The sequence below is a fragment of the Giraffa tippelskirchi genome, chromosome 6 (genome assembly GCF_054371585.1).
Source record: "Giraffa tippelskirchi isolate mGirTip1 chromosome 6, T2T-mGirTip1v1.2.pri, whole genome shotgun sequence".
NCBI classification, from domain to species: Eukaryota; Metazoa; Chordata; class Mammalia; order Artiodactyla; family Giraffidae; genus Giraffa; species Giraffa tippelskirchi.
The window spans coordinates 94,048,932-94,069,806 of record NC_137280.1 but is presented as its reverse complement, the minus strand read 5'-3'; the positions used below and the strand labels follow the sequence as shown (position 1 = coordinate 94,069,806).

Here is a 20,875-nt window from a genome sequence, read left to right as displayed (position 1 = left end):
AACCCAGCAGTCCAGACCCCGTCTCCCTGGCCCCACCTGGGCACAAGGCCAGTGGAGAAGGAAAGGTCAGCCAGGTAGAGGTTCAGGATCCCAATGGAAGCCTTACCTTGTCCAGGTAGATGATGAGTGTGTTCTTGTTGGAGTCTCTGTTCATCTCATACTTAGAGATGTATCTGTCAACACCAGTGCTCAGCTGGAGGAAGGATGTGGTTTGTAAAAATCCCTCCTGCATCCCCATTCCCCCTGCCACTCCAGCTTCTTCCAGACCCTGGGCTCCTGCCCATGGATCCCACCCCCTGAGCCCAAGGTCTTCATACCTGTTTGAGGTCATCAATATCAGGTGAGAAGCCTGTCATCATGGATATGTCCAGGATGGACATAGTGGCATCCTGGTCTCCCAGGTACCTGGATGGGGCAGAGGAAGAGGGGGTTGGCCCCCAAGGTGGGGTCAGTGCCTGGACAAGGGGGTCATATCAGAGACTGAGGCCTCTAGTTCCCACATAGGAGTATAGAGGGAGGTTCAAATGTAGGAAACATTCTCCTAAAGGGAATACAGGAAAAGCTACATAATGATCAAGGTGATTCATTTTTCAGGTTCTGGAACCCAACTGGCCTGGGTTCAAATCCCAGCTCTCTGTAATATCTGATGGGTTACTTAACCTCTCTATGCCTCAGTTCTAGGAAATGAACATGGGCAGGTCTCACTTTGTATGATTCTGTTGTTGCTGCTGCTGCTAAATCACTTCAGTCATGTCCGACTCTGTGCGACCCCAGAGACGGCAGCCCACCAGGCTCCCCCATCCCTGGGATTCTCCAGGCAAGAACACTGGAGTGGGTTGCCATTTCCTTCTCCAATGCATTAAAGTGAAAAGTGAAAGTGAAGCTGCTTAGTCGTGTCCGGCTCTTAGCGACCCCATGGACTGCAGCCTACCAGGCTCCTCCATCCATGGAATTTTCCAGGCAAGAGTACTGGAGTGGGGTGCCGTTGCCTTCTCCGATGATTCTGTTACCATGGTCTAATTCAACGTCACCAGTCCCCCAGCACCGTATTCAGACATCAAGACCACATTGCTAATCTCACACTGCCATGCAAAGTGAGGACTTCTTGTCCTGTATTCAGCACAGGACTAGGTGCGCAATATACTCTCAGAAAGCATTAAGCATCACAGTTATTATTTGTAAGAAGTCTTGCTAGAGCCAGAGGGATGGCCAAGATGAATCCCAGTGAACCATCTCTTACTTGGTACAGATGTCAAGGACCATGGAACCTTTGGCATCCTGAGGCTTCTTGACTAGAAACACAGAAAACAGAAGGATGGATGGTGGTGGGGCAGGGGAGGGGTGTAGTCCCTGTGTTCTGATCCAGGAGGGAGGCAGACATAAGGACAGGGTTGGGGGAAGGGTAACAGATAGGGTCTCTACTTCTTTTACCTGGTTCAGGGGCTGGTTGTATGGAAACCTGGAGGTCGAACTTTTTGCAGGAGACTTTGCCTTTGAGCTTGGCATGGTACATGGTCACTACCTGGTGAGGTGGGAGGGGAGATGAGGTGTCAGTCCATTTGACTTGGGAAGGAAAGGGGATACTGGAGCAGAGGGGCCTAGAGAAGGGGGTGGGTCAAGAAGGTGTGGGCTCCCATTTCTTACCGACAAGGTGCCTTGTCCTTTCCCTTCAGCTCTTACTGTGAAACGCTCATTTTCCTTAGTCTGCAAGGAGTGGGGACAGAGAAGACAGAATATTTGGAACCAAGCCTTCCCCCATTTGTAATGGTCATTGACCCTCCCTCCTGCCTCCTAGAAAGTCTGGCTGGCATGGGGGATGAAAATGATGAGGGTGTGGCCAGGTGACTTTACCTCTTCTGAGCGCAGGAGGCTGGCAGATTCCCAGAGGATACGATGCTTGACCAAAGCGTTGCGGCTGGGTAGGTGGATGGACACATCCAGGTTCAGCTCCTTGTGATCAGGAACATCCTTCTGGTATTGGGCCAAGGCTTGGAACACCATGAAAGTGGCCTGTTACCCATGACAGAGAAAGGGGGTGAATTTGGGTGACTGAGAAAGTGGTTAGAACCACCGAGGGATGAAGAGACTCAGACCTTGGGCACTGAGGCAGTGACCTAGAACCCACCAGAGAGGGTGAGAATATGATTGGGGGGTGGTCGGATACTGAGGACATGTCCTAGAACTCTTTGAGTGAGATAGATCAGACCAGAGCTTAGAGACACTGAGAACATGGCTAGAATCCACCAGAGTGTACAGACATAAGACAGAAAGTCCAGCCACACCGAGAAGGTGCTCTTGACACATCCAGAGGAGAGAGTCTAAGACAAGCATTGGTAGAGGATTGAGAATGTTCTAAATTAGATTCTTAATGACCCTACACCATTATCCAAACCTCTCTGTCCTTCTGGAAGGTTCTAGATCATGTTCGCAGTTCCCTATTTTATTCATCTCACTAGTGGTTTCTAGCTCATGTTCATTTCACCAGGCCCCCAGTGTTACCCTGTCTCATCAGTGGGTTCTAGACCAGGTTCTTAATGACTCTGCAGCATTATCCAAGGGGCTTCCCTGGTGGCTCAGCAATGAAAGTATCTGCCTGAAATGCAGGAGAACCCACTCATGAAATGAAAGAATGAAACTGGAATCTCGGAACACTAAGCATCTGATCTAGAACCCCAAAGTGACACTGCGAGTGTGATTGAGAACCCACCAGAAAGAAAAGGGGTTAGACTGGAGCCTGAGTCCTGGGGTTTGAGGTTACTGAACCCATGGTCTAGAACCCATCAGAGACTAGAATAACTAAGAACCTGGTCTAGAACTCACAATAAGATGTGGTAACACTGGAAGCCTAATGGAACTTAGAATGTGATCTAGAACCCACCAGTGGGAGACAGAGTCTTGGATAATGGTGTGTGAGGTGTTAGTTGCTCAGTTGTGTCCAGCTCTTTGTGACTGCGTGGACTGTAGCCTACCAGGCTCCTCTGTCCATGGAATTCTCCAGGCAAGAATACTGGAGTGGGTTGCCATTCCCTTTTCCGGGGGATCTTCCAAACCCAAGGATCGAACTCGGGTCTCCTGCATTTCAGGCAGATACTTTCATTGCCGAGCCACCAGGGAAGCCCCTTGGATAATGCTGCAGAGTCATTAAGAACCTGGTCTAGAACCCACTGATGAGACAGGGTAACACTGGGGGCCTGGTGAAATGAACATGAGCTAGAAACCACTAGTGAGACGAATAAAATAGGGAACTGCGAACATGATCTAGAACCTTCTAGAAGGACAGAGAGGTTTGGATAATGGTGTAGGGTCATTAAGAATCTAATTTAGAATCCACCAGTGAGACAGAGTAACACTGGGGGCCTGGTGAAATGAACATGATCTAGAACCCATCAGTGAGACAGAATAAGAAGGGGCACTGGGAACATGGTCTAGAACCCATAGTGGGCGAGAGAGGTTCACACCTGAACCTGGGCCCTGAGAATATGATCTAGACACCAAGAGGGAAAGGGAGGCTTGGAACACAGCTCGGAGCATCCAGAATGTAGTCTAGAACCCATAGATGGGTTTGCAATTAAAAAAAAAAAGATTCTTGACTTCATTCCAATCATCCTAGCTGATGGAAGAGAAGCACTGCCTCTCTTGGTCTCAGTGCTTTCTTCAGAAGGCTAATGGGAGGCCAGAGGAGGTTGGGATGCAGTTACTGGGTGGGGGGGGGGCGGTATGTGTGGACTACTTGCCTGCGTGGAGCCGTAACCACCTCCATAGTATCTCTGCTCGTTGAGCCAGCGCACGACAGGAGGCATAGTGTCGTAGTCTTTGAGTGCCAGCAGAGCCAAGAGGGCGTAGGACGTGGCCTCCACATTGTAGAGCTTCTGGTTGGGTTCCTCCCAGCGATTCTTTTCTGCAGGGAGAATCCCCCACCCCCAATGCTCACTGCTCTGTGCATCCTGTAAACAGCTCAGAGAAAGCTCAGGAAAAAAAGACTCATAGCCTAGACCTCTCAGTGTTCAGGTGTCCTGGTCCACATTCTAGGTCCTCAATCTGCTGGCTCCTGCCTCATTCTCTTCCCTCATCCACCTTCACTCCTCCATGTGAGTTCTGCACTGCAGCCCCACTGTGGGAGATTTCCTAAACTTGAAACACACATTCTTACCTCTGAGCCTTTGTATATTCTGTTCCCTTTAAATAGAGTACATTTTCTCCATCTACTTTGTTAATTCTTACCCACCCTGCACAATTAGTGGGCACCCCAAGACTGAGTGGAGGTCCCTCTTACTCCTGTCTCTCAAAGGATCCTGTGCTTCTCCCATCCCAGCACTCTGATACTCTATGCTGCTGCTGCTGCTGCTGCTGCTAAGTCGCTTCAGTCGTGTACGACTCTGTGTGACCCCATAGATGGCAGCCCACCAGGCTCCACCGTTCCTAGGATTCTCCAGGCAAGAATACTAGAGTGGGTTGCCATTTCCTTCTCCAGTGCATGAAAGGAAAAAGTGAAAGTGAAGTTGCTCAGTTGTGTCCGACTCTTAGCGACCCCATGGACTGTGGCCTACCAGGTTCCTCCGTCCATGGGATTTTCCAGGCAAGAGTACTGGAGTGGGGTGCCATTACCTTCTCCGCTGATACTCTATAGTAATCTATTAACTCGTTTCTTTCTTCAATCAGAGTGTGAGGCCATAATGGCAAGGGCTGTGCTGTACTCACGGTGGTGTCCCAAGTGCCTAAGACAGTTATGATGGCAGAGACTGTCACTGAGAACCAAGAGGAAGATAACCTCCTCTCCCTGGGCACACAGTTGGACTACATTTCCCAGAAGCCTTTGCAGGTAGGTATGGCCACATGACTAAGCTCTGGCCAATGGAATGTGCACAGCAGTGATTGGGCCTCTTCTAAGTCTAGACCCTTTGCACAATCTTCCTATTTCCCTTTCAGCTTGAATGGGCAAGATTCTGAGGCCCCAGAATGGCAGAACCATGAGAAGATAGAGACCTGGATCCCTGCGTCACTGTATGGAGGAGAGCTGTCCACCAACAACATACTTTTGTCATGTTAAACCACTTTGGTATTTATATGATACTTGAGATATCAGTGAGTACAAACATGATACAGTGCCATCACTGGAACCAATGATTAGCTACCCACTATGTGCTAGGCACTGTGCTAAATTCCCTATGGTATTATTTACTGAAATCTAATTACCCTTGAGATAATTATAATATTAGAGTATTGTTGCCGTTAGTCATTAAGTGGTATCTGACTAGTGCCAGACATCCTGGAATGTGAAGTCAAGTGGGCCTTAGAAAGCATCACTACGAACAAAGCTAGTGGAGGTGATGGAATTCCAGTTGAGCTATTTCAAATCCTGAAAGATGATGCTGTGAAAGTGCTGCACTCAATATGCCAGCAAATCTGGAAAACTCAGCAGCGGCCACAGGACTGGAAAAGGTCAGTTTTCATTCCAATGCCAAAGAAAGGCAATACCAAAGAATGCTCAAACTACCTCACAATTGCACTCATCTCAGTTCAGTTCAGTCCAGTCGCTCAGTCGTGTCCGACTCTTTGTGACCCCATGAATCACAGCACGCCAGGCCTCCCTGTCCATCACTAACTCTCGGAGGTTACCCAAACCCATGTCCATCGAGTTAGTGATGCCATCCAACCATCTCATCCTCTGTCTTCCCCTTCTCCTCCTGCCCCCAATCCTTCCCAGCATTAGGGTCTTTTCCAATGAGTCAACTCTTCACATGAGGTGGCCAAAGTATTGGAGTTTCAGCTTCAACCTCAGTCTTTCCAATGAACACCCAGGATTGATCTCCTTTAGGATGTATTGATTGGATCTCCTTGCAGTCCAAGGGACTATCAAGAGTCTTCTCCAACACCACAGTTCAAAAACATCAGTTCTTCAGCACTCAGCTTTCTTCATCGTCCAACTCTCATATCCATACATGACCACTGGAAAAACCATAGCCTTGACTAGACAGACCTTTGTTGGCAAAGTAATGTCTCTGCACTCACCTCACACGCTAGTAAAGCAATCCTCAAAATTCTCCAAGCCAGGCTTCAACAATACATGAACCATGAACCAGATGTTCAAGCTGGTTTTAGAAAAGAAAGAGGAACCAGAGATCAAATTGCCAACATCCGCTGGATCATCGAAAAAGCAAGAGAGTTCCAGAAGAACATCTATTTCTGCTTTATTGACTATGCCAAAGCCTTTGACTGTGTGGATCACAATAAACTGTGGAAAATTCTGAAAGAGATGGGAATACCAGGCCATTTGACCTGTCTCTTGAGAAACCTGTATGCAGGTCAGGAAGCAACAGTTAGAACTGGACATGGAACAACAGACTGGTTCCAAATAGGAAAAGGAGTACGTCAAGGCTGTAGGTTGTCACCCTGCTTATTTAACTTCTATGCAGAGTACATCATGAGAAATGCTGGGCTGGAAGAAACACAAGCTGGAATCAAGATTGCTGGGAGAAATATCAATAACCTCAGATATGCAGATGACACCACCTTTATGGCAGAAAGTGAAGAAGAACTAAAGAGCCTCTTGATGAAAGTGAAAGAGGAGAGTGAAAAGTTGGCTTAAAGCTCAACATTCAGAAAACTAAGATCATGGCATTTGGTCCCATCATCTCATGGGAAATAGATGGGGAAACAGTGCAAACAGTGTCAGACTTTATTTTGGGGGGCTCCAAAATCACTGCTGATGGTGATTGTAGCCATTAAATTAAAAGATGCTTACTCCTTGGAAGGAAGATTATGACCAACCTAGACAGCATATTGAAAAGCAGAGACATTACTCTGCCAACAAAGGTCTGTCTAGTCAAAGCTATGGTTTTTCCAGTCGTCATGTATGGATGTGAGAGCTGGATGGTGAAGAAAGCTGAGCACTGAAGAATTGATGCTTTTGAACTGTGGTGTTGGAGACGACTCTTGAGAGTCCCTTGGACTGCAAGAAGATCCAACCAGTCCATCCTAAAGGAGATCAGTCCTGGGTATTCATTGGAAGGACTGATGTTGAAGCTGAAACTCCAATACTTTGGCCACTTCATGCAAAGAGTTGACTCATTGGAAAAGACCCTAATGCTGGGAAGGATTGGGGGCAGGAGGAGAAGGGGATGACGGAGGATGAGATGGTTGGATGGCATCACTAACTCGATGGACATGAGTTTGGGTACATTCCGGGAGTTGGTGATGGACAGGGAGGCCTGGCGTGCTGCGATTCATGGGGTTGCAAATAGTCGGACACGACTGAGCGACTGAACTGAACTGAACTGAACTGATTCTTTTATGACTCCATAAACTGAAGCCTGCCAGGCTCCTCTGTCCATGGGACTTCCCAGGCAAGAATACTGGAGTGAGTTGCCATTTCCTTCTCCAGGGATCTTCCTGACCCAAGGATTGAACCCAGGAATCTCCTGACAGACAGATTCTTGACCACTGAGCCACTAGGGAAGCCCTAGGTATCATTTGAAGATGAGGAAACTAAGGTCTAGAGAGGTTAAGTGACTTGTACAAGGTCAGACAGTGAGAAAATGGCAGAGTGGGATTTCAATTTAGATCTGTTTGATGTCCGTGCTCATGGTCTTAATCACACCTCACTGCTGGGTCACAGCAAGTGCTCAACACACAGCATTCAACATGGTTGAATGAATTATGCAGTGAGCCTTCTTGTGTGGCTTACAAGGAGAAATTATCACACCACAGAGCCATCCATCCCAGTTAAGCTTGGAGAGGTCCATCCCAGTGCAGCTTAAAGCCATGCACCCCAGCTCAAGAGGGCCACCCTCAGTCCCCAGCCATGGGTCCCTCCTTACTGCTCCAGGCTACCCCTCACCTTTGGCTGTATTCAGAAATTTGGTGAGGCGGTCATCCTCCAGCTTGCCCAACAAAGCCAGGGCATAGGCAGCAATGGCCACAGTATATGGTCTTCGCAACTCTCTGTAGTGGTCGTCAAGGAAGTCTCCTGCCTTAGTGATGCTGCGGCCCAAGCTCTATGACAAAGAGGGTTGGGTACTCTGGTCGGGATCATTGCTGTTACAGACAACTGATGAATATCACTTTTTGGGACCAGGTGGCTTTTGTCATTGGGACCTATTTGCCTTGGATCTATGTTTGAGGGTTTTCCATTGTGAGCTGCTTTGTTGCTGAGTACCTATTATGTGCTCTGTGTGCATGTGTGTCTGTGTGGTGCGGTGTGTGTGTCTAAATACCAAGTGCTGTGCTGGTGAATATTAAACAACCAGCTCTCCAGTGGAGGCACAGGACTGGGCGGGGGGCCAGGAGTGTGGTACTAGTTGTTCATTCAGGCTTTTCTGTAAGGTGTTACAGAAAACCTGAACTTTTGCCAACCCAATAAATTGCCAATTACAATGGTATAAAAACTTCCACCAGGGTCAATTTCAAGTAACCACTGTGATGTCCTTGAACATAGAGTGGGGAAGACATACTCCCAACAGGCACTCATGAGCTAGTATGAGCCAGATTCAGCACACCAAGGGAATATCTCATATTCAATCATTATCAGCTAGCTCTTACAAAGTCCCAGTCATATAGCTGCTCACTTAATCTCATAAAATCCTATGAGACAGGCATTACTTTCATCATTATCCTACTGCACAGACTAAATACTGTGACACAGAAAGATGGGGACCAAGGGAAGACATGACTTGAAGTGTTTGCTGATTTCCATGGTGTCAATACGATGCCTGATTTCAACCCACCAATGTGGCATCGCTGACTGTAGATTTGGGAAGAGAGGAACAGTAGAACAACATAATATAATATTTCCAATATACAGATACAATAGACATAAATAACCCCGAGATTAATGATAAAAGGTAGCAAAATATTTAGGAAGTGATACATTTTAAGTTTATCACCTGTTTTCAGTGTGTAATCTTTGCAGTGTGAGCTTATATGATTTAATTTTTAACAATGATTGTGTTCAGCAACCAGCTTGCAAACTCCTAGAAATTTAACAACTGGCTTTCACAAGCTGGGTAGCATCCTATTGATTTAAATACCATCGGTCTGGCTCTACCGCCTATGCCATACTTTACTTTAATGTTGCTGTATTGTAGAAAATGTTGTGTTGTAGTAGAAACAACCCTTTTGACTACCTTCCTACATCTATCCTCTGTTGTAAGAACACCTCCTCCCTTTCATTCACATGGCCACAATAGAAGCAGCCATATTTGCCCACTGAGACCTACTTCCTGGTCTCAGCTGATTGGGCCAGGGATGATCACCTGACCCAGGATGAACCAATCAGAGTCCTTCACTGGGAATCCGAAAGTTCTAGCCTTGGTCTGACTATTTCCTCAAGGAAGACAGCTATGGTCTGCCAGGCAGATTGGGTGGCAGGGAAAGATGAATTATTGGGCAAGAAGGGACATGAAGAACAAAGCATTTTGGCAGAGTCCTTGAGGCTGCAACGCATGGCAAGCAGGATCTTAGTTCCCCAACCAGGGATGAACCCATGCTTCCTGCAGTGGAAACAAGGAGTCTTAACCACTGGACCACCAGATCCCTACTTTCATTTTTGAACTCTATAAATTCTTAGATCCCTAAAATAAATTTCCCTTATTTTTGCACACTCTAGTCACATATATGACAACTAGGACACACATATGGCCTCTGGGACAACTCAGAGAGTCCTTAAAAATGCAAAAATTATTATACCTATTTTACAAGTGCACACACTAAGGCCTGACAAAGGGTACATGAGAGTCAGGATTTGAGGCCAATTCTGTCTGACCTCACAGTCCTGGTGCTCTTTTCTACTATAATTTCTCTCAAATCTCCAAGATTGGAATGAGGAAAACCTGGTTTAAAGGTCACCAGCATTAACGGTAGCAGCCCCCTCCCCTCCATCTCTTTTCTGGGGTCCTAAGAAGGAAGAAGCAGCTGGCTGAAAGGGAGATCCTGAAGTTCCGTACTAGGGAAACTAAAAGTCAAACAACCCACTCTCAAAACCCCAGAGCAAAGCAGATGGAGTGATTACAGACTCTCAGGAGCCTGTCTTTCTAAGCTTCTCTGCTTCAGAACAAAAACTAGAGGAATAGGGGACAGCAAAGAGCCAACAATTTTTAATTCTTTCCCTTCTGGGGTCACACATGCTCAGTCGTGACCGACTCTTTGTGACCCTATGGGAGACGCTCTGGACTGTATCCTGCCAGGCTCTTCCATCCATGAGATTTCCCAGGCAAGAATACTGGAGTGGGTTGCTATTTCCTACTGCAGGGGATCTTCCCAATCTAGGGATTGAACCCACGTCTCTTGTGTCTTCTGTGCACTTCAGATAGATTCTTACTACTGAGCCACTGGGTAATCCTTTGGGGTCATGTACATGGACCCCTTTAAGAATTCCCTTAGGGATCTCCAGGAAGGATTTTCCTTCCATTTTTAGTTCTGTGTCCTCAGTTTTCTTTAGGGAAGCCATAAGGATATGAAGGGCTTCCCTGGTGGCTCAGATGGTAAGGAATCTGCCTGCAATGCAGGAAAGCCAGTTTCGATCCCTGGGTCAGGAAGATCCCCTGGAGATGGGAATGGCAACCCACTCCAGTATTCTTGTCTGGAGAATCCCATGGACAGAGGAGCCTAGCAGGCTATAGTTCATGGGGTCGCAAAGAGTTGGACATGACTGAGTGACTAACACACAGGAATATGAATGTAAGAGTCTCGTGGAAAGCAAGCTGAAGGGGTTTTTTGCTGGGTTTGGCTACAACTCTCTGAAAATGGTAAAGTAGGCAGAAAAGACCCAATCTTTGATTTCTCTGTGCCTCAGTTGTCTCTTCTGTAAACTGGAGGCAATAAGAGTAGCCTACCTCTTAGGCAATAAGAGTAGCCTACCTCTTAGGCTGTTACAAGGATTACAGGAATTGAACATATGAGACTCTTGCTGTTTAGTCGCTCCGTTGTGTCCAACTCTTTCGCAACTCCATGGACTGTAGGCTCCTCTGTCCATGGACTTTCCCAGGCAAAAATACTGGAGTGGGTTGCCATTTCTTTCTTTAGTGGACCTTCCCTACCCAGGGATCAAACCCACGTCTCCTGTGTTGCAGGCAGATTCTTAACCACTGAGCCACCTGGGATCTTAGTTAATTGCCAGATAAATGTTAGACAATATTATGGCCACTGTGGTGACTGTTACTGCACTGGGAGCACTGAAGATGGCCTGAAAGCAACATCTCACCTCAGGTGGGTGTGTCCTTGGTGTGGGAGGGGAGGGCGGGGGCACTTACGTTGACCTGTGCCTCGCAAATGTCTTTAGCCTCATGCAGCGCGATGAGAACAAAGGCTGTAAGGGACATCTCTTTCTCCCTGGCGTCCTTGAAGCCACCCTAGAGGAGAAGCATGGAAGCAAAGACAGGGTCACCAATGTCTTCACATGTCAACCTACGCCCCCTGTAGGCTCAGTGGGTCAAGGCAAGGGCTGGGTCTCTCCCCAGTGTCTCTCCAGAAGGGCCAGGCTCTTTAGTATTCATTCATTCATCCTGCAAATGTTGCTGGTTCTGTGGATGAGATGTTGGATGAAGACCGGATTCTAGCCCCAGCCCTCGTGGCCTGCTAGGGGAGACAGATAGGAACCAACCAGCTCATCAACAGATATATAATTAGAAAGTGATGAGTGCTGTGCAGAAGTGGATGTGGCATTGAGAATGGACTATGGGAGTGTGACTCAGTCGTGGAAAAGTGTCCCTGAGGGATGACAGCTGGAACCACAATCCGAGCAGAGAGGAGAAGTCAACTCTCAAAGAGGGTGGGGCTTAGCATGCTAGGCAGGAGGAACAGCATGTGCAAAGGACAGCAAGGCTCCTAGCAGTACAGATGGAATGAGGAGAGAAGTGGGTAAGGCTACAAGGCTGGAAGCCTGAAAGGTCAGGCTTAGGCATCAATTCTCCAACTTAAGCACACCTGGTGGGGGTGGAAAGGTGTTAAAACTCGGATTCCTAGACGTTGCCCCCAAAGCGTCTGATTCAGTGCACCTGGAGTCCAGCCTGAGAATTTCTGACATTCTGCATCTCTAAAAGCTTGCAGGTAATTTTGCTGATGTTGCAGGCCTGGGGACCATAGCTCTAAGGAGTTCTATGTTTAAGAGCAACAGGGAGCCAGGGGGTTTCGTTCTGCACCGGATCCTGCAGGTCTCTGGTCTTTGAAAGGGAGGAGGGACACTCTCAGCTCCCTTATTTCCCTGTCCCCGCACGCAGTGAGTTGGGCAGTGGATGGATAGTGGAGTCTTTCTCCAGTCCGTCCTGTGATGCTCTGGTGCCCTCTCCCCTAGCCTGCCCCGAATCTCTGCCTCTTACAGTCATTTCTTGGTGTATCACGGGCCCATCCTCCTGGAAGATTCCATCAGGCTTCTGCTTCTCCAGGATCAGCCATTTGACGGTCTCACAGAGGTCCTTGGAGTCTATGGCGATGAGATTGGCGGACAGTGCAAAGACCTTGACCACGTAGGCTGTCAGCCTGGGAGTGGGTACAAACGTGAGCCAATTGGCTCTGGGATCCGGAGACTGGCATCCCAGCCAACCAATGAGCAGAGTGGGGCCCGGCCTGGCCTGGTTCCTTCAAGCTCATAACCCAGCACGGCATGCTGATTATTCAGAGAGCTGGTACCTTGACTCTGGGTGGAGACCTACCTAGACCACCCCAGGCCGAGATCCAGGGCCTGCTCGGGGATGTGAAAGGCTGAGGATGTGCAAGCTGATCCTGGAGACTCACCAGGTGCTGGGCGGCCGATCCTTGAAGGCGGCGTAGGCTGAGCTTTTTTGTCTGAAGGCCAGCTGCTGGGTGTACCCTGCAGGGAAGAGAGAAATGTCACCAGAGGCTTAGTGGAGGGGGTGGCTGGTGGATGTAGGCCCTCCAGGGAGGGGAGGGGCTTAGAGAGAGGATAATGATTCTGTGAAGAGCGTGACAGTGGTCTAGAGAGGAAAGAGGGGCTCTGGGTAGGGGGCGGGTGTGTGGGAGGACGAGGAGCTAAAAAGGGACTCAGAACGTGGGAAGATCAGAGAGGGGGAAGGAATTCTTGGAGGAGAGGTTATTCAGAGAGAAGAGGTTCTCAAAATGGGTTCTCAGGCTCAAGGGGGCCTCAGCGAGAGAGGGAGCTCAGAGAGGGGGGAGGGGGCAGTCTCAGAGGAGGGGCGGGACCCCGAGAGGGGCGGGGTCTCAGGAGTTGGAGGGAGCTCAGAGATGAAGCCGGCTCAAAGAGGCGGCTTTTCACTTTTCCCTTTCATGCACTGGCGAAGGAAATGGCAACCCACTCCAGTGTTCTTGCCTGGAGAATCCCAGGGACGGCAGAGCCTGATGGGCTGCCGTCTATGGGGTCGCACAGAGTCGGACACTACTGAAGCGACTTAGCAGTAGCAAAGCGGCGGGGCTCGGGTGGAGCAGGCTCAGTGGGGTGGGGCTCAGGGGCGGAGCAAGGACAGAGGGGCGGGGCTCAGGGATGGAGCAGGCTCAGAGGAACGGGTAGGAAGTGCACCCTTTCTGATGAGCTCCAGGGCCTGCTGCCGCTTCTCCAAGCCGAACTTCTCCCACTGCTCGGTGCTGTCCAGGTAGTGCACGGCGATGACTGTGGGCGTCATACCAATCATGTTCTGCTCCCCACAGCCCGAGGGGGTTTGGATAAGGTGCTTCAGCCGCTCTCCGTCGATGGCGTTCTCCGTCATCTGGGCCACAGGAGTCCCTGCAACCCGTCAGGAGGATGGCACTCAAGTCCACGGCTGCTTCAAGACTTTTCAGGCTCTGACCAGCTAGGGCCAGAGGGTTCAGGGACAGCTGGGGGCATGTGAATGATGGAGATGCTTCGTGGCTGAATGGCTGGAGGGGATTCTGCATTTGTGGGGGGTGGGAGTGGGCTTGTGCTTCACAGGGGAACTCTGGGCCCTGGCTCCTCTGGTTCCACCAGCGGTAACAACAGTCATGAATACTTTTATCAGGCTTCACGCTATTCCCCAGGCTCTGTTCTAAGAGAATACCATATAGTATCTCATTTAAACCCCCTACCAACCCTTAGATATCAATACTATTATTCGCTCCTATCACAGATGATAGAGTCTCCTCCCCAAACTTTACAGCTGTCAACATGCAAGGTGCCTTTCTAGCTCTGTCTTGCCCCAGTTCTCCATCTGAGATAATTAGATCTGGAATTTCTGCTCTTGAACTATATTGCTCATGTAAACCTCTTTATCAGCAAAAGCTGTTTACTGAACTAAGTACTGCCTGGAGCCTTCTATGAAGTGGTTCGAGGAGGGGTTCTAGCTGAAGAGGAGGCAGGAGACACATTGGTTAAATACCCCTGGGGTGAGAGTAGATGGAACTGGGCTCCCAACTCTTGGGTCATGACTCTCCTCCCAACACTGTTCTGTGTATCCTGGGGTTGGGGTCCAAGGGCATCTCACCTTGCAGGAGGATCTTGGTCTCTGACTCGGTGTCTGGGACTTGATCACTAAGATCTGCAGCTGGGACTTCCTCTCGCTGCACTCCCCCTGCGGGGTGAATGGGAGACACGGATTGCATCAGCCCCCTCCCACCCCATTCTGCATCACCACCACCCAGGCCTCACTCCCTCTGCCGTGGCTGACTCACCGTCACCCAGATGTTCTGGATTCAGTGTGCGAATGGCCACAGTTTTGTTGACTTTTATTCCTTCTGGCTGGATGGTGTTGGGGGCAGGGGGAGTTGCATGAATGAGAGGACAGACAGTCAGTCATGTTCCTGTTCTGGGGATTACTGTAGCATAAGGCATGAGGGCCTCCACACGATCTTAGCTGTGTGACTGGAAGTCAGTTACTTAACCTCTCTGTGCCTCATCGTCCATCTTTATAAGGAGGTAATATAAACATCTACCTCATGCCTATTGTTGTGCAAGTTCAAATTAATAAAGAAGTAACAAGACCTTTAGAAATCTTTCTATATGCCTAGATGATTGCTCTCCTGTGGTTAATTCATTTAATCTTCACAACAACCCACTGGAATGGGTACTGCTTTTATCACTTCCATTTTACAGATGGGGGAGGGACTTCCTCATGGTCCAGTGGTTAAGAATCTGCCTTACAATGCAGGGTACATGGGTTTGGTCCCTGGTAAAGGAACTAAGATCCCACATACCGTGGGGCAAACAAGCCCGCGTGCTGTAACTACTGAGCCCATGTGCCACAACTAGAGAAGAAGATCCCTGTGCCACAACTAAGCCAAATAAATAAATATTAAAGATGGGGGAACTGGGGAACAGACAGGTAAAATAACTTGCCCAAGGTCACAAAGCAAGTAGAACAGAATTTGGGTTTGAACCTAATAGTCTGGCTCCAGAGTCTGTTTTTAATCCAATGCCTTTTAATGGGCTAAATAAAATAAAAATTTTAAAACAAATAATTTAAAAGTAAAAGAAAATTTTTGAGCTGGTAAACAAGAATAAATAATAAAGGAAAAAGGAAAAATAAATGAAACAATGTACATAACTACTTAACACAGTGCCTAGCAGACAGTAAGTGCTCAATTAAAATAGGGGCATCTTAATTAGAGTCAAAGGCCCAGTACAAGCTCTCATGTGTCTATGCACATAAGCCTCCATGGAGGACAGTGGCTGCTTTTGCCTTCACAGAACCCATTCTCCTTTTGCCTGGAGTGATTCTCATCTTTTCCTTCGCAGACTGAGTTCCTTCTGGTGTAGTATTCATCAATATGTAACATCCAGCTCTCTAGGAAGAAAAGCTCTTGATTTGTAGTGTTGCCAATTTCCTTGGTGTAAATATCTCCACCATGATGGATTTCAAGCTACCACCATGAGTGAGTACAGACTTGGGAAGTGGTACACATACTGGATCCAGGGAGCTGGGTAACACAGGCTCCAGCACACTACTGGTTTCTTCCCACCAATGCCTGTGTTGAATCATATTGAAATTCACAGCAAGAGGGAAAATGTGTGCACCTAATACACACTTTCATGTAATTTTTTAAATATATTATTTTAACGGTTAGATTTATTCCAGAACATTAAAGTAGTTGAAAAAATATGTTTGCTTCCATTAAAGCCAGGAAAGAAAAATGATAATAAATTATGATTTGGGTATAAATAAAACATTTCAATGTGAAATCTTACTGTCAGTTTTGATAAATTTGGTTTTCAATGTTTCAATATTTTTTCAGCTACTGTAATGTTTTTTGGGAAAAAATAACCAATAAAAAATATACACAGGCACAACTCAGTTTTCTTTTGCTTTGGGCATCAATATGACATGGCTCGACACCATCAAATTTGTCTCTAAAATTTTGATAGTTTGTCTATTGCAGGGGTTTTGGGAATGAATTTTAATTTCTTAAAATATTGCATTAAAATATTATTGATCTTGTTTATGATCTCATGTTTGCTTTAAAGTATTCATGAAAGATGCTAAAATCCTTTCATTTTGGTTGATGATTTTGTCTATTATATTTGAAAATGTTCAACACTATAGATAACAGTAACAGAAATATGACTGTTAATGCATATTTCTTTTTTTCTGGGTTGAGTTTTTTTTCATGGGTCTTCTTTTTTGTTGTGTGTCAATGCATAGTTTAAGGGTAAGACTCACAGGTAAAAACAGAAGTGTCCTAGTTCTTGCAATTGTATATTATTCCTTTGCAATATTTGCTCCGTGAAATATATTTTCTCAAGATTTTTAAATTTTATTTATTTGTTTATTTGGCTATGCTGTGTGGCTTATGATATCTTAGTTCCCTGACCAGGGATCAAACCCAGGGCCACAGCGTGAAAATACTGAGTCCTAATCACCGGACCACCAAGGAACTGCTCCCAAGATTTTTAAAGTCAGAAGAAAACTCCTGTGCTAAAATGTTACAAGATGTCATATTTGATATTAAAATATATTTTAGTGAAAAAATATTATTGATCTCTGGGTTTTTGGGTGTCCCCTAAAAATTCTGTGCCCAAGAATAATGCCCCACTTCCCTCACCCTAATCCCGGCCCTCCTTCCAAACTTCCAGAACTCCTGAATCTCCTATGGTGGGCCTGGATCTCCAAGTTGGGTTGACAGCACTGGGAGAACAGGAGCCTCTCCTGAAGGACAAGGGGGCAGGACTCACCACGACCTTCAGGGTCTTCTTGACACCATCACTGATGAAGTGGTTGTAGACGGCAGCCTTGACCTCCACCTCATGGAGGCCAACCTTCAGGGGCACAATGACGTAAGGCACTGCCACCGAGGACCTGGCTGGGATCATTATAGTCTGCTGGTGGCGCTTCTTGGCGGTGGCCAGGCTACAGAAGGCTGGATTGTAGAGCAATTCCACCCTCACCTGCCAGGAAGAGAGAGTATGGGGTCAGGAAAACATGCCACAGACTCGCTCCCCCAAGTACCCCCACCCTCCATGCCTCGGTTGCACCAGGGACGCACCTTGAGATTTTCCGCCTCCCGGTAGTTGTAGAGGACCGCTCGGATCTCCACTTGTTCGTTGCGCACCACCGAGTAGGGCAGACGCAGGTCAATGAAGAAATCCTGCATCACAGTGACCTCATAGGGGTCAGCCACGCATATCCCTGTCCGGGATAGAAATAGAACACATAGGGGTCAGCTACACAGATTCCTGCCCGGGGTGGAAACAGAACAGAGTGTCAGGAGAGGGGTTAGAGGAATGGGCAGGGTGGACTGGGTCCAAATTCTTGCCCCTACCAATGTCTCAGTGCTTACACTTGACCGTGGGAGCTATCTCGCAGAAGCCCATAGACATAATATGGGGGCTTTCCTGGTGGCTCAGAAAGTAAAGAATCGGCCTGCAACACAGGAGACCTGGGTTCGATCTCTGGGTCAGGAAGATTCCCTTGAAGAAGGGAATGGCAACCCACTCCAGAATTCTTGCCTGGGAAATCCTGTGGACAGAGGAGCCTGATGGGCTACAGCCCATGGGGTCTCAGAGTGGGACGTGACTGAAGCACTAAGCACACACACATAGACGTAACATCGTGGCGGGGGATGGGGGGTTGGGGGGGTTTGATCCTGGTCAAGGAACTAAGATCCTGCAAGTCGCATGGTGTGGACAAAAAGAAAATCTCTTGAAATGACTAAGCCAGAAACTAACACAACACTGTGAATCAACCATAATTCTATTTTTAAAAAAGGGACTTCCCTGGTGGTCCAGTGGCTGAGACTCTGGGTTTCCAATGCAGGGGGCCCAGGTTTGATCCCTGGTCAAGGAACTAGATCTCACATGACACAGCTAAGAGCCAGTGCAGTCAAATAAATAAATAAAAAGAAATATCTTTTAAAAAAGAATTGACTTCTGATACCTGATTTGTGTCATTTAAAGAAGCGTCTATACATCTCCGAAAAGCATTTACTCTTTGACCCCTAAAATATGCTCGACTCCAATAATAAAAATAATAGTTCACACTCATTGAACATGTACAATGTGTCCGGTACTATTATAACTATTATAAAACCCCAACACTTTGAGTAGTTACTCTTTCTGTTGTGCCCATTTTATGGATGAGCATCAAGAGGCTGAGTAACTTGATTAAGGCCACAGAGCTGCCCAGAGAAAGATGTGGGATTTGGACCCAGGGACTTGGGCTTGGGAAGCACTCCACTTTTAATGATACTCTTTCTTTACCCTGTAATAGCTCTTAAGTCTAAAATTTTCAAGTTCTATTGGTTGCATGCATGCTAAGTTGCTTCAGTCTTGTCTGACTCTTTGCAGCACTCTGGACTGTAGCCTGCCAGGCTCCTCTGTCCATGGGATTCTCCAGGCAAGAATACTGGAGTGGGTTGCCATTTCCTTCTCCAGGAGATCTTCCTGACCCAGGGATTGAATCTGCATCTCTCATGTCTCTTACATTGGCAGGTGGGTTCTTTACCACTAGCGCCACCTGGGAAGCCCTGTTCTATTGGTTACAAGGCTACAATCTTTATTCTGAAGCTTGGATTCCTAAAAGTTTCATTCACTGGTGACTCTGGAAAAGTCACCTTCTTTCCCTAGCTTCAGTGTTCTCATTTATAGTACCAATCTCATAGGGTAGTTGTGAGCATTCAATGAGTTAATAACGTTGAAAAGATGTCACAGGCAAGATGTAAAAACCACAGGGATTCTGCACAGCTCCCCTGGGACATTTTGAATGGCACAGCTAGGGGAATGGGTTGCTACTGGAATCTAGCAGATAAAGCCCATGAAGATTATCAACATCTCATATTGCACAGGACAGTTTCCTGCCACAGAGAGTGACCCAGCCCAGAATCACATCAGTGAGGAGGTTGAGAAATGCTGGTGGAGGGAAGAAGTTTCCTAACATTCATGGCCATACAAGTCTCCCAGGAATCAAGTAACAAAATACATGTCTGACTCAGCAGGTCAGGAGTAACCAAGATTTCTGAATGTCTTATGGTGGTGGTTTAGTCACTAAGTCATGTCCGACTCTTGTGACCCCATGTATTGTAGCCTGCCAGGCTCCTCTGTCTATGGGATTCTCCAGGCAAGAATACTGGAGTGGGTTGCCATTTCCTTCTCCAGCGGATCTTCCCAACCCAGGATCAAACCCAGGTCTCCTGCATTGCAGGCATACTCTTTACTGACTGAGCCATAAGGGAAGCCTGAATGGCTTATACATACTGCTATATTGTAAATGGATGACAAATAAGGACCTACTGTATAGCACAGGAAACTGTTCAATGTTATGTGGCAGTCTGGATAGGAGGGGCGTTTGGGGGAGAATGGATACATGGATATGTATGGCTGAGTCTCTTCACTGCCCACCTGAAACTATCACAACACTGTTCATCAGCTATACTTCAATATAAAATAAAAAAGTTAAAAAAAAAAGATACTGAATGTCTAACAAACTCCCAGGTAAAGCTCCTTTACCAGATTGCAACTAGTCCAGGGAACATGCTTAGGGGGCAAGGGTCTAACAGTAGTTTTTAACACTTTTTTTTTCAAGCTGCAGGAAACCTCAGGTAAAGGAAACCTCAAACGGAACCTTGGTATACAGAAATGTACAACAGGCAAATATGAAGATGCCCTGATTTGAAACAGGGATGGGGACCCCAAACTAGAACTGTGCTGAGTGGTCTTGGAGTCCCAGGCAGAAGGAAAACTATGTGCCTTGTGTATATGATTTCATCTGCCATCATCACTTGTTCAAGAGAAATTATCAGAAAATCACAGTTCCTTCCATGAAAAGCAAGATAAGCAAAGAAGCAGATTTAAAAGTCTTGAAGCCAGGAAAGTAAAATGACACTGAAGTATGATTTATGATAAATTATAACTAAACAAATTTATACTAGAGTAACTGGGTGTGGTATAAATGAAATACACTTAATGCTGTGAGTTTTAATACATCTGATTTTTTTAGTGTTTTTAATAGTTTTTCAACTACTTTAATGCTCTGGGGGAAAAAATAACCTTTGAAATGGACAGAAAATATGTATATGAAACACATCTTTCCTTTGGCTTCAAGCTCCAACAGGGCTCAACACAGCGCTGGTCTTTATATAAAACTGGGTATTTTGTACATCATGGATTTTTTTTTTTTTGGCATTCATTTTGATTTTTTTAAAAACTATTGCATGAAAATACAATTTATCCTGATGACTGAGTTTTTTGGCACCCACTTAATTTTGCATTCAAAGCCAGTGCCTCATTCTCCTTGCCCCACTCCCAGACCAGCTCTAAATCATTCATACTTGACTAGGGTTTGTCAGGGTCTCACACGCAGCCCTTGGTGGCAGTGGTGGGGGGGAGGGTACGCATACACCTTTTTGTTGTGTTTCACAGCCTAACCACTGATGTTTCAATCACTCACTTAATCCCACTTCCTCTTTTATTTTTTCTTAATTGCTTTACTCACTATCATGGGAACATCACCCCTACCAAGTTCTT

At 46.9% G+C, this 20,875-nt stretch overlaps 1 protein-coding gene across 1 annotated transcript in view; it reads right to left on the bottom strand.

Annotated features, from left to right (window-relative positions):
• C3 (complement C3) overlaps positions 1 to 20,875 on the bottom strand; it is a 38,894-nt gene that overhangs the window by 3,570 nt on the left and 14,449 nt on the right. The window contains exons 20-35 of the mRNA XM_081499342.1: positions 17,401 to 17,543; positions 17,090 to 17,302; positions 14,593 to 14,659; positions 14,406 to 14,492; positions 13,487 to 13,690; positions 12,727 to 12,802; positions 12,312 to 12,471; positions 11,247 to 11,345; positions 7,838 to 7,994; positions 3,735 to 3,898; positions 1,852 to 2,010; positions 1,645 to 1,704; positions 1,432 to 1,522; positions 1,241 to 1,292; positions 318 to 405; positions 107 to 193 (exon numbers count right to left, since the gene is read on the bottom strand). Coding sequence (XP_081355468.1) covers positions 107 to 193; positions 318 to 405; positions 1,241 to 1,292; positions 1,432 to 1,522; positions 1,645 to 1,704; positions 1,852 to 2,010; positions 3,735 to 3,898; positions 7,838 to 7,994; positions 11,247 to 11,345; positions 12,312 to 12,471; positions 12,727 to 12,802; positions 13,487 to 13,690; positions 14,406 to 14,492; positions 14,593 to 14,659; positions 17,090 to 17,302; positions 17,401 to 17,543 — 1,907 coding nt within the window. The remainder of the gene's footprint in view (positions 1 to 106; positions 194 to 317; positions 406 to 1,240; positions 1,293 to 1,431; positions 1,523 to 1,644; positions 1,705 to 1,851; positions 2,011 to 3,734; positions 3,899 to 7,837; positions 7,995 to 11,246; positions 11,346 to 12,311; positions 12,472 to 12,726; positions 12,803 to 13,486; positions 13,691 to 14,405; positions 14,493 to 14,592; positions 14,660 to 17,089; positions 17,303 to 17,400; positions 17,544 to 20,875) is intronic.